The sequence below is a fragment of the Diadema setosum genome, chromosome 5 (assembly GCF_964275005.1).
Source record: "Diadema setosum chromosome 5, eeDiaSeto1, whole genome shotgun sequence".
Lineage (NCBI taxonomy): Eukaryota > Metazoa > Echinodermata > Echinoidea > Diadematoida > Diadematidae > Diadema > Diadema setosum.
Window position 1 is genome coordinate 17,618,880 of NC_092689.1, and position 13,984 is coordinate 17,632,863.

General features: G+C 39.1%; 1 protein-coding gene across 1 annotated transcript in view; it reads right to left on the reverse strand.

Annotated features, from left to right (window-relative positions):
- The window catches only part of LOC140229158 (protein FAM13A-like), a 59,691-nt gene extending 46,795 nt beyond the window's left edge, over positions 1–12,896 (reverse strand). The window contains exon 1 of the mRNA XM_072309425.1: positions 12,707–12,896. Coding sequence (XP_072165526.1) covers positions 12,707–12,860 — 154 coding nt within the window. The 5' untranslated portion in view covers positions 12,861–12,896. The remainder of the gene's footprint in view (positions 1–12,706) is intronic.
- Between the last annotated feature and the right edge of the window lie 1,088 nt (positions 12,897–13,984).

Here is a 13,984-nt window from a genome sequence, read left to right on the forward strand (position 1 = left end):
CATTTTTGAAGAGAGGGTAATCTGCGCCCTCATTCCTGATTATGAGGCCAAGCAATATTTCAGCATTTTTTTTTCTCTTTCTAGGATGATGGACGGCGACTGTCTTTCCTCGAGCCACAGGAACGAGGGCAATGGGGCGGACGAGTTTGTGATGTGGCCGACATCTCGTCTTCACTGTTTGTTCGGACTGTACCTCGCCAGAAGCAATCAAGCTCATTAATACTTTACGAGGTGAATGTCGTCCAGGATGCCTCTTGACATGGGTTTGAAATATTGGCTACGAAGAAATCATCTTTTAAAGGGAGAGATATTCAAAGTTGGCTAGTTTAAGAGCAAGTCACTCAACACAAATGATCTCCTATTATCAAAAAAAAAAAAAGAAAAAGAATGTAAAGTATTGCAACACATTAACTAAAACCATGAGAAAGATATTAAAAATCTATACCCAAACAGTGGCAATCTACTATTGGTTCAATGTTCATGAATACTATCCTGTATCTAATAAATAAAAACCTGTTTAATTTGTAACATTATGGCTTCACTTGAGCAGTTGTCATTTGTTTCAGCAGTGAATTATCATTAGTTTTAAATCTATAAACTTTTTCCCTTATGAATTTGATCAAATCATATCATTTTCATGTTTTTATAACTCCAAAAACCAGAACAGCACAATATTTTTGAAGGGGGGCATATTTTAGTCTTTTTCTGATACAACAGGAGAGGAGAACTCCTGGTTCATTGAACTGTGAATCAACAAGAAATGTTGGTTTAAAGTGAGATGGCAAAAATCATGAAGTTCTGATGTCACTAAATTAAATGTTGAAATGATTGTGTGGCGTGATGGCTAGACAGGAAACTGACTGTACATGCCTATACATCACTTTGTATACAAACAATGAACTCTTGGCAATTTGCCAAGATGACTCATGCTGTGCTCACTCCAAATATTGGAAATTCAGAGCTAGAAGGATTTAAACACAAAACAAAAATCAGTGGAGTTAACACCCTTTTGGCTCTAAAGCTGACAGACCAGATGATTCTGCACAGATGAATCAATATGACATGTGTATATTAGGCCTTGTTCCTGCTGGCCACAAAAAGACATTTCACCTAACCTGAGTGAAAGCAAAGGACACACAAACACATTTATATTTCTCCACCACAGCAGATGGCATTAAAGGGGTCAATTACCTAGCAAAGATGGACATATGTCATCCAGTCCATCACGGGCAATTTTTGTAGACGAAAACCATGCTAATAAGTCATTGGGGGATAGACAAAATAAAACATTCCAAGCATGCTGACGACAGAGAAATTTTATATTTGTGCACAGGAAAGCAAGCTTTGTGAGATCATTAACAGAGAGAGAGAGGGGAAAAAAAAAAAGAAACAAGGTTCCTCAGTCATTATTACAGCAGTGTCAGAATCTTCCTGGGTGTAATTGGAATTTCCCAACAAGCCCTTCCATATATTTGAAATTAACAAGACCCCCGAGACGATAATTCACCCAGCACAGTCGCTGCTCGATGAAAGACAATGTGCTCTCAACCCATAGGAGCTGGACCAGAACCAAAAGCCCAGGTCAGCCTCAGTTAGTCTTTCTTTCTCATACCCCTTTCATACTGGGGGTTAGCTCGCTTCAAGTGTGGACCTAAAGTGTGCTAATTCCCAGTATGAAAGGTTGAAAAATGTTTAGCCCGAGCTAAAGTTAGTCCGCTCTAGGGAGGTAGATCAAGTCCACTTCAAGTCCGAGCTAACATCAGTATAAAAGGTATCTCGAGTTTAGCTCGAGCTAAATTCACTCACCCGTGACCAGAAATTGTGTACGGTGCTTCCAGGTTGCCAATGATGTATGTTTACTGCTGTACAAATTGCCACTAGCGCGCTGTGTATTACGACGCGCCGCATGCAATGGTGTATTAATAGCATTTCACGCTATCACTGTTCGCTGTTTGGTAAAACTATCAGGGAACTCTTTGAACTAGCAGATGACATGATTAAGTTGTGGAAAAAAGGATAGACCACCGCAGTACGTACACTGTATACAATGTTTCTTTGCCGATGACTGGTTGAATTTCGTGCATAACGTATAACAATGGAACTGAAATTGTACTCGTACACATGTAAAGTCAAGCATAAATACAGTTACTGAATTTTCGTGATCGTTGGAAGGACAGCAGGGCGGGGGGGGGGGGGGGGGGGGATAGGTCTGGTCTCGCCAAATAACCTTGGGTTGCAGTGTAAAATGACTTAGCCTGAGCTACAGTTAGCTTGCTTCTGAAATGAGCTAAAAGTTGTGCACAGTATAAAAGGGGTATCAGACGAGAGACATTTAACCCCCATATGAGGTAGCTCTGAAGGGGCATCTCCTCTATAGCAAGGAGATGAGCTTTTCCTCAGACAGCTGTTCATTAGTGTGTGACATTACATCCACAGCTCTGATAACATGACATACAACCAGCTTACACATTTATCACAAAATCAGATAATGTGATCATGCTTGAGAGAAACTTTGATCTCAGACATGGGTAACATGATGACGCATAACAAATGTAAATACTGTCACTGTTATGTAGGCCTGCTTGAATTGAACATGAGCCATAGTTATTGAATGTAATACAAATATCCTGTAGAAACTCTGAATAGACTATCTATTGTATTATGAACAAGGTTACTAACAGTATTTTAAAAGCAATCACAAACTTATGACATTGAAGTCATTGAGATAAACATGGCTAGACAGATGCTGCTACAGATAGACACTGTGTTATGCCATATAGCGAGTCTAATTTTTCGCAAATCGGGACTTCTCAACAATTTTGCAGGTGGTTAAATTTGCGATTGTGGAGTACATATTGTACAGTAATGACAGAGAAACTATGTTTGCATGCACATCGCACTCATTTGGGATCAAAGTTAATATTTCTGCATCTTGTTACATTCACAAGTAACACCTGGCTCACAGAAGTTATGACATGAGGACCTTGCAAAATATATGGCGTACATAGAAGACACTAAAGACAGACAGACAGACAGACAGACAGACAGAGAAGACACGGGTAAAAGAGAAAGGATCATGGGTTTCCTTTCCTGGGGCTGGGTAATTTACAAGCACCTCACTGGTTCTCCCAAGAAACTGCCAGTTTCGTGGGATATAAAAATGAAAGGTCTGTAAACAGATGTTCACCTTCGACCTTTACCAGCTCCTCCATGGAAGCTTTCATTACAGCCAGAGAAGCACAAACTGTGGGAATTAAAGCCTCAAGTTATCATGTCTGAGCAAGGAGGTCCTACGTAGCAGCAAAACCTCCACCCTCTTTATTTCATTGTTATTTATTACAAGAGAGGTAGGAGTAAGTAACTGGTGGCACCAAGCATTAAAAAGAAAACAAAAACAACAACAGTAAAAAAAGAAGAAAAAGAAAAGAAAAACCCAGCATGAACCTGAAATTGATACTATGATACTGTATACGCTATATATTTCGCGGGGGTTTTATTTTCGCGAATTTCGCGAGTCAGGAGCTATTCGCGAAATTAACAACACACGAAAATATTACCTTCCAAAATGAATCCCTTGCGTTGATGATACGAACATTTCAGTACTAGTGTACCATGTCACGGCTTACCGAACAGACCATACTGGCTAAGCTTGTTTACGTACATATAGCACGTCCACGTCTACTTACGAATACTGTAGAGAGCCAATCCATTGCGCCACAACGTTACAAACGCGCGGCGTGTCACCCTTGATTACATGTACTAGTACTAGCTCTTGCGTTTGCATGCCGCTACGTCTTTACAACTTTAGGGGCCGGGGCTTCGTATGCTCCAGCAGCTGGTTGCTGCTGAATTTACTCGTACCCCTCGTACTACTCGTCAGAAATCTAGCGCGATGGACTTAACCACTTCAAAAATCATAAATGTTGAATTCTAACTCACTAGTTTGCAGAGTTTGGTCAGTTTTTTTTTCATGCAGTGTATAACTAGTATCATTCTTATTTGCTAGTAGCCTAGTAACAAGTTGAAAATTCACACTTTCTTTGCCACTTCATATTTTCTCTGGTCCCCCAATCGCGAATTTAACCACTCACGAAAATGTGTGACAGCGGCAATTCGCGAAAATTTATGTACGCAAAAATTATAGCGTATACAGTATAGGCCACAAGGCATGATATAGTATAGGGCACAGGTTTGGATGATTATCGTAGGTTGTAATGACATCTACCTATGGACTTTACTCACATACATTGCCCTCATTTTCACATGAAACCCATTTCTAATGAATGGTCTGGTTTCAGTTCACACATATTACACACTTTCTACACTAAACAATTGCCTTTATTTGGGCATGAAGGACCCCCCCCCCCCCCAGGTTTCACTTTGGAAAGGCTTCATGCAGAGTAAAATTATCTGTTGTTTGAAGGTCTGCATGGTGAAAAAAATGGCTGATTTTCATCTCCTCTTAAAAGTGCGAATTCATGGTTTTGGCTGAAGAAAAAAAAAATGTTTAAGAACTGATGCATGTACACTAGTGCATTGTTCATTTAAATCATGTTACACATGGGATCACTTTCTGCGAAGATCATTCATACCATCACAAAAAGAAAGAAATCAGAATTTCACTCTATCACAATGTCATCACAGAGAAGTAGTGATGAGTCAGAACATTTTGTTTGGACCTGATCCCTAAAGTTGTGAACATACACTGTAGTGCTCTTGGAATTTGTAGTACAAAGGCATGAAACTGATTGATTTATTGTCTCATTTTCAATTGTGAAAAACGGATATAATTGCTTGTATGTACTTCCTCGAGCTTTCTAGATGAGTAAGCACACTGCAATGAAAATGGCAAACTGCAACAAAAAAAGGGGATGTTTTGTCTTCTTGGAAAGGGGAAGGGTGGGGGAAATAGAAGCAATTTGACTACTCAAATCCCCTTACACCTTCCCAACAACCACAACTATCCTTTATCACTCTTTCTTTGTACTCTTAAAGGGAAATGAAACCAAAATTTATGAGAATTGAGCGAATGCGGCAATATTATTACAATACTTGTGCCGTATGTTATGATCATTACAGCATGACTGCTTTTGAGGTACACAACAGAGGTATGAAAACAAGGAAGAAGAGGGGTACCGTGCTATTGAAGTCCACATCAACATCATCTCAACCTTTGCACAAAGGAAGCATGCACATCATATCTCATGTCTGTATTGCGCGGGAGGTCGCAAATCATAACAATAACAAAAGGCACGCTGCATTTTTAGTCTGTACACCTAAGGCATACCGGATGAAATGCAATGCAATGGAAACAAAACTTGATCTAGGTGTACCATGCCATCTCCTCAGTCCTACTTCCGTACTTTCTTCTCCTCCCCCCCCCCCCCCCCATTTCACAGGCAATACAGAACTGTTACATTCTATGATTAAGACATGCCATTCACTGAGAATTTGAAATGCCTTGAATACCAAAGATGAGGGGTAAATCAATCCACAAGGAGAAATAGATAATGGCTAATGGGCAGAAAACTTGCTGAAGCGTCACAGAAATTTTGCTACTTCTACTTCATCCAATGAACAAGGACACTGCTGTCGTCCATAACTCAAGTCAATAGGCTTATATTACTCTTTACCCACTAAGCCTACATGTACTTCTTTCATGCAAGTATCTACCTAATACCCCTTTCATAAACTCAATAATGCGGATAATATCCGCAACATTTGGTCGTAAAATCGGAGAGGGGAAAGAATAATGCGCATTATTTCGACCCTTCTATTATCCGCATAATAGCAGCATCGGAACGAGATTTTGAGTTTATGAACGCAAACCCAAATAATGCGGATAATTGCCGGGGTGCGGTCAAACGTCACCTGTCTTTCCCGCAGAAGGGGGGTGTGCAGTCACCATGACGATTATCCGCCTTTTTCAGAACGGGCGCTCGTAAAAATAATGCGGATTATTTTCAGAGTTTGTGAACGCATTTTTTATTGAATTGTCCGCATTATTCTTATGCGGATAATAGGAGGATGAGTTTATGAAAGGGGTATTAGATTTTCTGTGAAACTAACAAATGAAGTCTGCTGGGTCAACATTTTAGGTTTTAAATAAAAAAAAGTTCATTTGCTTTTACAAGTGCTAGTATTACAATGTTACATAATATGAAAGAGCGCCCTCACCACAATGTCTTCTAAATATTGGGCATTTGGGAGATTGTGAGAGCTGGGCACTCTGAGGCACAAAAAGGCAATCTTTCCAACTTATAGAGACAATAAAACAAGGCAAATCAAGCTGTAACAATCTTCAGTATTTTACCAATCTGCAGAATAACATCACAAAACTTTCTGAGAATAAGGTTTTTATAACAATGAAAAAAAAAAAAAAAAGGTCTCTTTCCTACTGAATTGACTGCAATTTTCCCTGTAAAATTTTATGAGGAAGACTGTTTGTGTACCCAGAAAGGACAGAAAGAGAAGCAGCTATAAAGCACAAAAGCTCTGGTCATCACTCAACAGACAGCCATCAGTTCTGGCTGACCTCGCTCCTGGTCAATTCCAGCTACAGCAAAGGTCAGATAAAAAAAAAAAAAAAAAAAAAATATGATACACTGTTCAATATCCCAGCTAAGGGCGGATTATTGAGTGCATCCCTATCCATAGAGAATCTAGTATGTGTATACAAGGGCATTCCCAGAGCTTCAATCTTTTATTCATTTTCTTTTGGAGGGCATAACACTTTGCAGAATGGAAAACTCTACAAGCATTCCTATTTCTTGTGAACAGTTTTCCAGAGAGTATAGGAACCTAAAAAACAAACAATCAAACAAACATGAAATTTTGAGAAGAGAAATGATATAGTACAGCACCAGAAAATAACAGATCTATAGTGACAAGGTAGTTTTGTGTCACAAAAATGACAACATTAAAAAAAGGATAATATATCATTTCTGTATTTGTTTCACAACAATGAACAGAAGCAGACTGGCCAGATGAAAAAAAAAAATAAAAAAGGTCATAGAAGTTTACTTTTTTTATCTTCTTTCTTCAAAGTGACACTCGGTCTCGATTGCGAAACAGCCACACTCATCTGCAGTGTAAATGTCTAATTATTCTTTAGAGCACATTGGTTTTAGTTCTAAGGTTTGCAGTAGGTTATATCAGATTTGTGTAGATGCTCCCATGCATATCAAGGAAAATTAATTCCCCTCGCCAACTGGTTTTCAACAACGAACTACACTTCATACAACAGCTGTGTCATGAGAAAAGTCAATCACTTGCGCAACTGATGATGCCCTTTAATGCTACCAGAGTGCATGTACCAGGGATGGAAGTGAATGAATAGTCAAACTAAACTTCAGCTTCTAATCTAATAATTGAGTTTCAGCGGACAAACTGTTTAAATTGCAAACATACACTGATATTCCAAGAAAAAAAAAATATGACTTTACCCCCCCCCCCCCCCAAAAAAAAAAAAAAAAAAAAAATGGAACATTACTGGTAAATAATGAGTAAAGAAAAAATGTTTGGGAGAAACGTGACTATTAAAGTTTGCTTTCACGTTTGTAAAAATAACTTGATTAGCAAGAGAATGTTTCTAAACAAGTTTACACGTGTCCTTCAGAGAAGTGAGAAATTCCCTCAAAGACAAGAGTCAGCTTTCGCTGCCCGCTACTCGAGCAAGAAAAAAAAAGAAAAAAAGGCTGGACTGATTCGCAGGGAAAGACAGTATGAGCTTCATGGAAATTATGTGTAATGTGGACAGGAAATCATTGATATCGCTGTGTAATCCCTCAAGCAGGGATTGAGTGCTGACAAGTGCCTACTCTAACACCATCACCTGTTGGTGACGCTGCTCACATTAGAGCCCCTCCTCTGGCACCCTGGGGCATGCACCTCTTCATGCTATTAAGATTCTCCCTGTGCCCTTTATTCATTTCCTCTCTCTGTAATTCAACAACTTCTTCCATTCCATTAAAATAACAATATGTAACATACAATTTTGTAGGCCTCTGTTTGTTTGTGTGTTTGTTCTTTTTTTCCATTTGAGAATTGAGAAACACACACACTTACACACAAAAAACACCCAATGTGTGGTATGTCAACTGAATTGATGGAATTAGAGCAGCACATGAATTATCTGACTAAAATGCCATGATCTAAACGTCAGCAGGCATTTACAAATTTGTATGTAAACTTGACATTTCTAACAGGATAGAGGTCATTTTCAAAATGCAGCAGCAGCAGCAGCAAAGCAAATACAAATGCATATTTTTGGCTGCCCCGCCTTTTACCCTTCCCTCCCTCCCTCCCCTCCCTGCATCTCATTAGTCTCAGTGTAAACATTAATGAGACATGTATTTGGCGCCCAGCATGTGTTACACATACTGAATGGGGTTTCTTTCTCTCAACGCTGCTAACATGCTGATTATACATTATTCCAATGCGACTAAGAGTCAACACTGGTCGAGCGAACGCTATCGTGTTTCCAATAGCAACAGAATGATATGATCAGTATTCACGTAATGTGCTGAGTTCGGGGGATGCCAGACTTTCCCCATGCCATGGGAGGGGATTGACCGGGAAGTTCCAGAGCATAAAATCTACAGCAAAAATACTAGCAGACATTGCCAGCTGGGAAAAGGCATATGGAGTGAAATGCTCTCTGATTTTATCTCTTCCCTGGCTGTCTTATTAAATATCAAATAACTAAAAATTGTACATAATATACACACAGTAACCCATTTTTTTTTTTCTACTGGTCCGACCTGTCCCTGTTTGGCCAGTAGATACCAAGCTTTACTATTTTTACTAGTCCGAACCTGAAATTTACTATTCCTCTTCTTTTTTTTTTTTCAAGTGGCCCCGACAATGTTATCTATTCTTTCATTACCAGTCATGCTGGACCAGTAAATTTGGCAATTCCTGAAAAGTTACTGGCCCGACAGTGATTTTTAATGGTCTAGGACCGTCGGACCAGTACCAGTGTCAAGCACTAAAAAATGCAGATGACTTGCTAGGGAGGGAACATACAGAACAAGGCATTCGCAGCGTGTGGACCAGGAATACCAGTCTTGTCAACAGCACTGCACTATTCTATTGAAAGAGCTGAAAAGGCATATTTTGGTGGGGGAAACAGTAATTTTACCTTTCCTGCAATAGACAAAATGTGTAATGATACAACATAGGAAAAACAGTATTTTCCATGAAACTGCACTATTTTTGGCAAAAAAACAAACAAACCTTAACAACAAAACCAACAACAAAAAAGAAGCAATCCCCCCCCCAAAAAAAAAAAATATATATATATATATATATATATAAGATACTGCAAAAAGGAATACCTGGTAGTTTGCATCTCTGGTGGACTGTTGTTTTTCCAGAAGTTCTAATTAAAGACCAAAGAGTCAGCCCTCCCCAAAACAGCATGTTTACCACTGAAGTCAGAACATGCAAAATATTCCCTGAAAGCCCAAGTAACCATCTGAGCCACATAATGGGCTATTTTTAATAGTTTATAAAGTACCTTGAGAACACATCCTTTCATCAACTTTCTTATGGTAGCCAACTGTAGCATCACCACTAAGCTTGCATCTAATGTGCCCAGCATATACTAAACTGTATTACATGCTGCTTCCCCACATCACATTCATGTATCAATGTATCAGCAAACTACACTTGTGTAAGTGCTTGCTGTTTTTAGCATTAATGGAATATATAGAATTCTACACTTTGTACATTGTGCTGAAAATGCCATCCTCTCGTTTAACACCTTTCACTAATTTTTCTTAAAAAGCATTCTCCCTTGAAAAGCACGTAACAAATGTGACCCGCTACAAAAGTCGGGAGAGGACAATTTTCTGAAAATGGCATGACTTTATTCCCTTACTCTTCAACTTTAATTTCATATATAGCACAACTTAAAAAAGTACTCGGTTGCGGGGATATCAATGATTTTATTAGTGCATGTCAAGTGGTTGAGGAAATCAGAGTTTCGAGAAAAAAGTTTTCCTTCCGACGTTATCATGATCAAGGGGAGGTGAGACAGTTTTCAGTGCTCGACAACAGAATGCATGCTCCTAGCGACCTCCGCGATGTTCCTTCAAGCTTAGCGCCAGCGGTCTACGCACGACCAATCGGTAATCAGGATGCCACGCACTGACCAATAAGATCACTCCCTCGTTGCTAAGGGCGGAATCTAGCTGCAGTGCTGAATCCAAATCTTCGGACACGTCTCCGTTACATTGAAAGTCGGAAAATCATGGCCCAGAAAAATGCTGATTTCTTGCCTTTCCTTTGATCACTTAGCTTCAAAATTTTGGCAGATGATATACAAAACATTAGACTATACAAAATTATGCCAAAAACAGAAATCTGACTGTTTTGACCAATTTTGATGATGTGACTTCAAACTTGATTTTCTAGGCTCGGCCGTCATCGACTTTAGGATCCTTTTGTTGTAGCGGGTCACAAATGGTCCGCGATCACATGTCTGTGTCCATCTAGTCGATGACCGCTGTTGGACTATCCCATAAAATAAGTACAGTATATGAAAATAGGTGTGTCTTCACACACAGAGAGTTTTTATTTGCCCTTTACAATGTGTATATATAAACTCTTCCTTTTTCCTTGTTTTTGTTTGTTTTTTTGTAAGGCAAAGAGTTTGATAAACTCTTTAGAAAATGCAGTAACACATATGACCCACTAAAACACATAAAGGAACAAAACGTAGCTATAAAGATGTTCAGATATGACCCCCTCCTGCTTTGTAATAGTGTAATACACATATCTAATATGTATGCAAGCCTTACAGAAAGTAAAAGCAGAGCGGCACTATGTCCACATTAACCATTCTAATCGCGTGGAAGCTTTGCACTATTTAAGTCAACATAAAGAGACCTCATACATTGTACTTCCAATCAGGCAGTGAAACTGGAAGCTACATTATGTTCTCTGAAAGGATTAAGTCCGAATGCGACATCAAATGTCTTCTACTTCCTTACAGTACAGACTGAAGTGTGCTCTCAAGGAGGTGTCCCAAAGTTTCACGTTGTCTAGACAAGACGCCTCCACCAGGAGACACGCACGACGCATGACTCGACTCAGAATTCGAGCCATTAAAGGCTATACGTACACTGGGCAGTCTGGTGGTAAAATAATCATGTAGACGAGTGTCGACTCTCATTTTAATACCATGGTATCAGCATGCATCTTTATGTAAGCCACAGAAAACTGCCTTCAATATCATCTCAGGACAGCAAATTTGCATTTGACAAGCTGGCGCCATATATGATCTCCCATTACCTACCATTTAAGCTGGATGAGATCAGCAACATTTGAAATGTTCAAGTTTATGAAATTCTTGTGTCAAGTTGTTTTCATGGCAACTGATTGACAAAGTGCCCTTCACCAACATACTTGTAACTAAGCACCAGTTATTCCTGAAGTGTTTTAGTAGTAGCCATGAGAAAAATCATGGCCATACATACTCGGGTGGGATTCGAACCAATGATCTTCCGATTCAGTGGTCTAGTAGATACGATGCCTGTCTGGTAATCAGGAGATCATTGTTCAAATCCAACCTGAGTATGTATGCTCATGATATTTTACCATGGTTTCTATTATACTGACTAAATGGTGTTTAGTTATATTGTATGATGACAAAGAGAAATTTCTCAATCAGTTGCAACAAGAGCAACTTGACTCAAGAATTTCATTAATTTGAATAAACATGCAGTATTCACTGCATGCTATAAGGATTAGAACCAGCACTGGCTGCCGGGCGAAAGCTCAGTAGTCTAGTGGAGATGACACCTGTCCTGTCATCAGGAGATCGTTGGTTCCAATCCAACCCAAGTACTGCGTATGTTCATGCTTTTTTTATCATAGCTAACTACTGACCGGATAATCAGTGCTTATTTATGTCCATGAAGGGCTATTTCTAAATCAGTTGCAATTCAGCATGTCTACTGGTATTTATCTCAATCAAATAACTCCCAGTATTTTGTGCATCACCTTTTGTGATTTCATCTTTCACAGCAAAGAGAAAGATAGAACCCCTTTCATACTGTGCACTACTTTAGTCCACTCCCAAAGTGAGATAACTTCAGCTCGGGATAAGTCAGTTTTACTGCCATTCTCGACCATCTGAGTTGCGTGTGAAACAGTGTTCCCATCGGGGCTCCATCAACGTTAACATTTGGAAGCAAATCCCTTGTTGAAGGCTTGGGTCACTGAGTTTAGCCCAAGATACCTTTTATACTAATGTCAACTTGGACCAGGGCACCGTTTTGTGAAAGTTGTCAGCCCTGACAAGTTGTCGTTTCTGACAATTTCAGTAAAATCTTTCGTTTTGATTGGCTGAGGAGCCCTGCTCACTGACTGTTACCATGGTGATTGTCAGGGCTGACAACTTTTACAAAACTGTGCCCTATAGTGGACCTGAACCCCTTCCTACAGTGGCTTTAGCTAAGGCAAAACATTTCTTGACCTCATGTACAGCTGTACTAGAAGTTAACTTCATCTGAAGCAAGATAACTCATAGCGTAAACAGGGTAAGAGAAACATACAGTATTGCTTATAGAAGTCATCCGAGCTGAGAAAATGTTTGATGGGTGAAGTACTGTTTGTATATGACAGTAATGGGTCAGAAGTCAGAGGGGTTGTGTTCAAAGAGTGGCATATCTTGAGAAGGGATCCACCCACAACTGACCGTGCATCTGGATGAAGTCGATAATCTTCTGCAGGAGTATGGGCACCTTGTAGCCTGAGGGCCCGACCCGGCACAGGTCTTTCAGCGGGACGCCAAACGTCTTGTTGACGACCTTTCGCCTCATGCTGGCCGGTGAGCGAAGAATCTTCTGCATGGTGACGACCCCTCTGTGTTGGTCTGTGCCAGATGGCACGACCTGTAGAGTGATTTGAAAACAAAAGGAAGATCTCCAACTGTATAATAATGCCAATGACCTTTGCTTGCAAAAGCCCATTCAATGTATTTAAAAAAGAAATAATAATAATAATAATACTAACAATGATAATAATCTGCATATAAAAATGACATTTGCATGGTAAATATATAATAAATATTACAATGGATTTTGAATGTGTGTGTGTGTGTGTGTGTGTGTACATGTGTATGTCATGGTAAGATAGAACAATATGGTTCAAGTGTATACATATTTACACTTTTTCTTTTTTGTGAGCTTTAAAGTATACTACAGTACAAAATCAATCTATGCTACTGTACAAGTGGTTATTTTTGCGAGGGTGTAATTTTCGCGCATTTTGCGAATCACAGTTGGATCGCGAATTTAATAACACGCGAAAATGTCGCCATACACTAGAGTAACAATGCATGCAAGATAGCGTTGGTGTCAATTCACAAAAACAACATCTCGCGAAAATGTCTGTGACCTTCTAATTCGCGAAAATATCTGTACACGAAAATAACAGCTTACACAGTATTTAATAAGATTTACAATCTAAATGAGATTGACAATGTATCATCCATGCAAGCACTACATCATATTATCAAATAATGTTGCAGTGTGCATACACATGCGTATTGTACACATAATTATCATATGATCACAAGAGTCAACAGCTTTCAAATGGCTTGTTGAAACATGTAAAATAAAAATGCATCTGTTTGGCTAGTCACATTTTATTTCACTTTCAGAGCAAGTTGAATGGGATGCACATAGCATACAAGCATAAATAATTGGTAAATCATTTCTGTTTGACGGTTGGTCAATATTTCAAAAAAGTAACAAATTGATTACATGCCTAATAAGTTAATCATTTAAAATCCAATGTATGTGTATCAAGTGGCATGACATCCTTTTTACTGCAGCATGAACCTTCAATAGTTATCTTTTTGCATAATTCATACACAATGGAAAGACATCAATTAAAAACCTATCAAAGGAAAGCCGTACAACATCTAACTACTCAAACAGTCAACATCTAAAATTTGCAGTTACTATTTTTT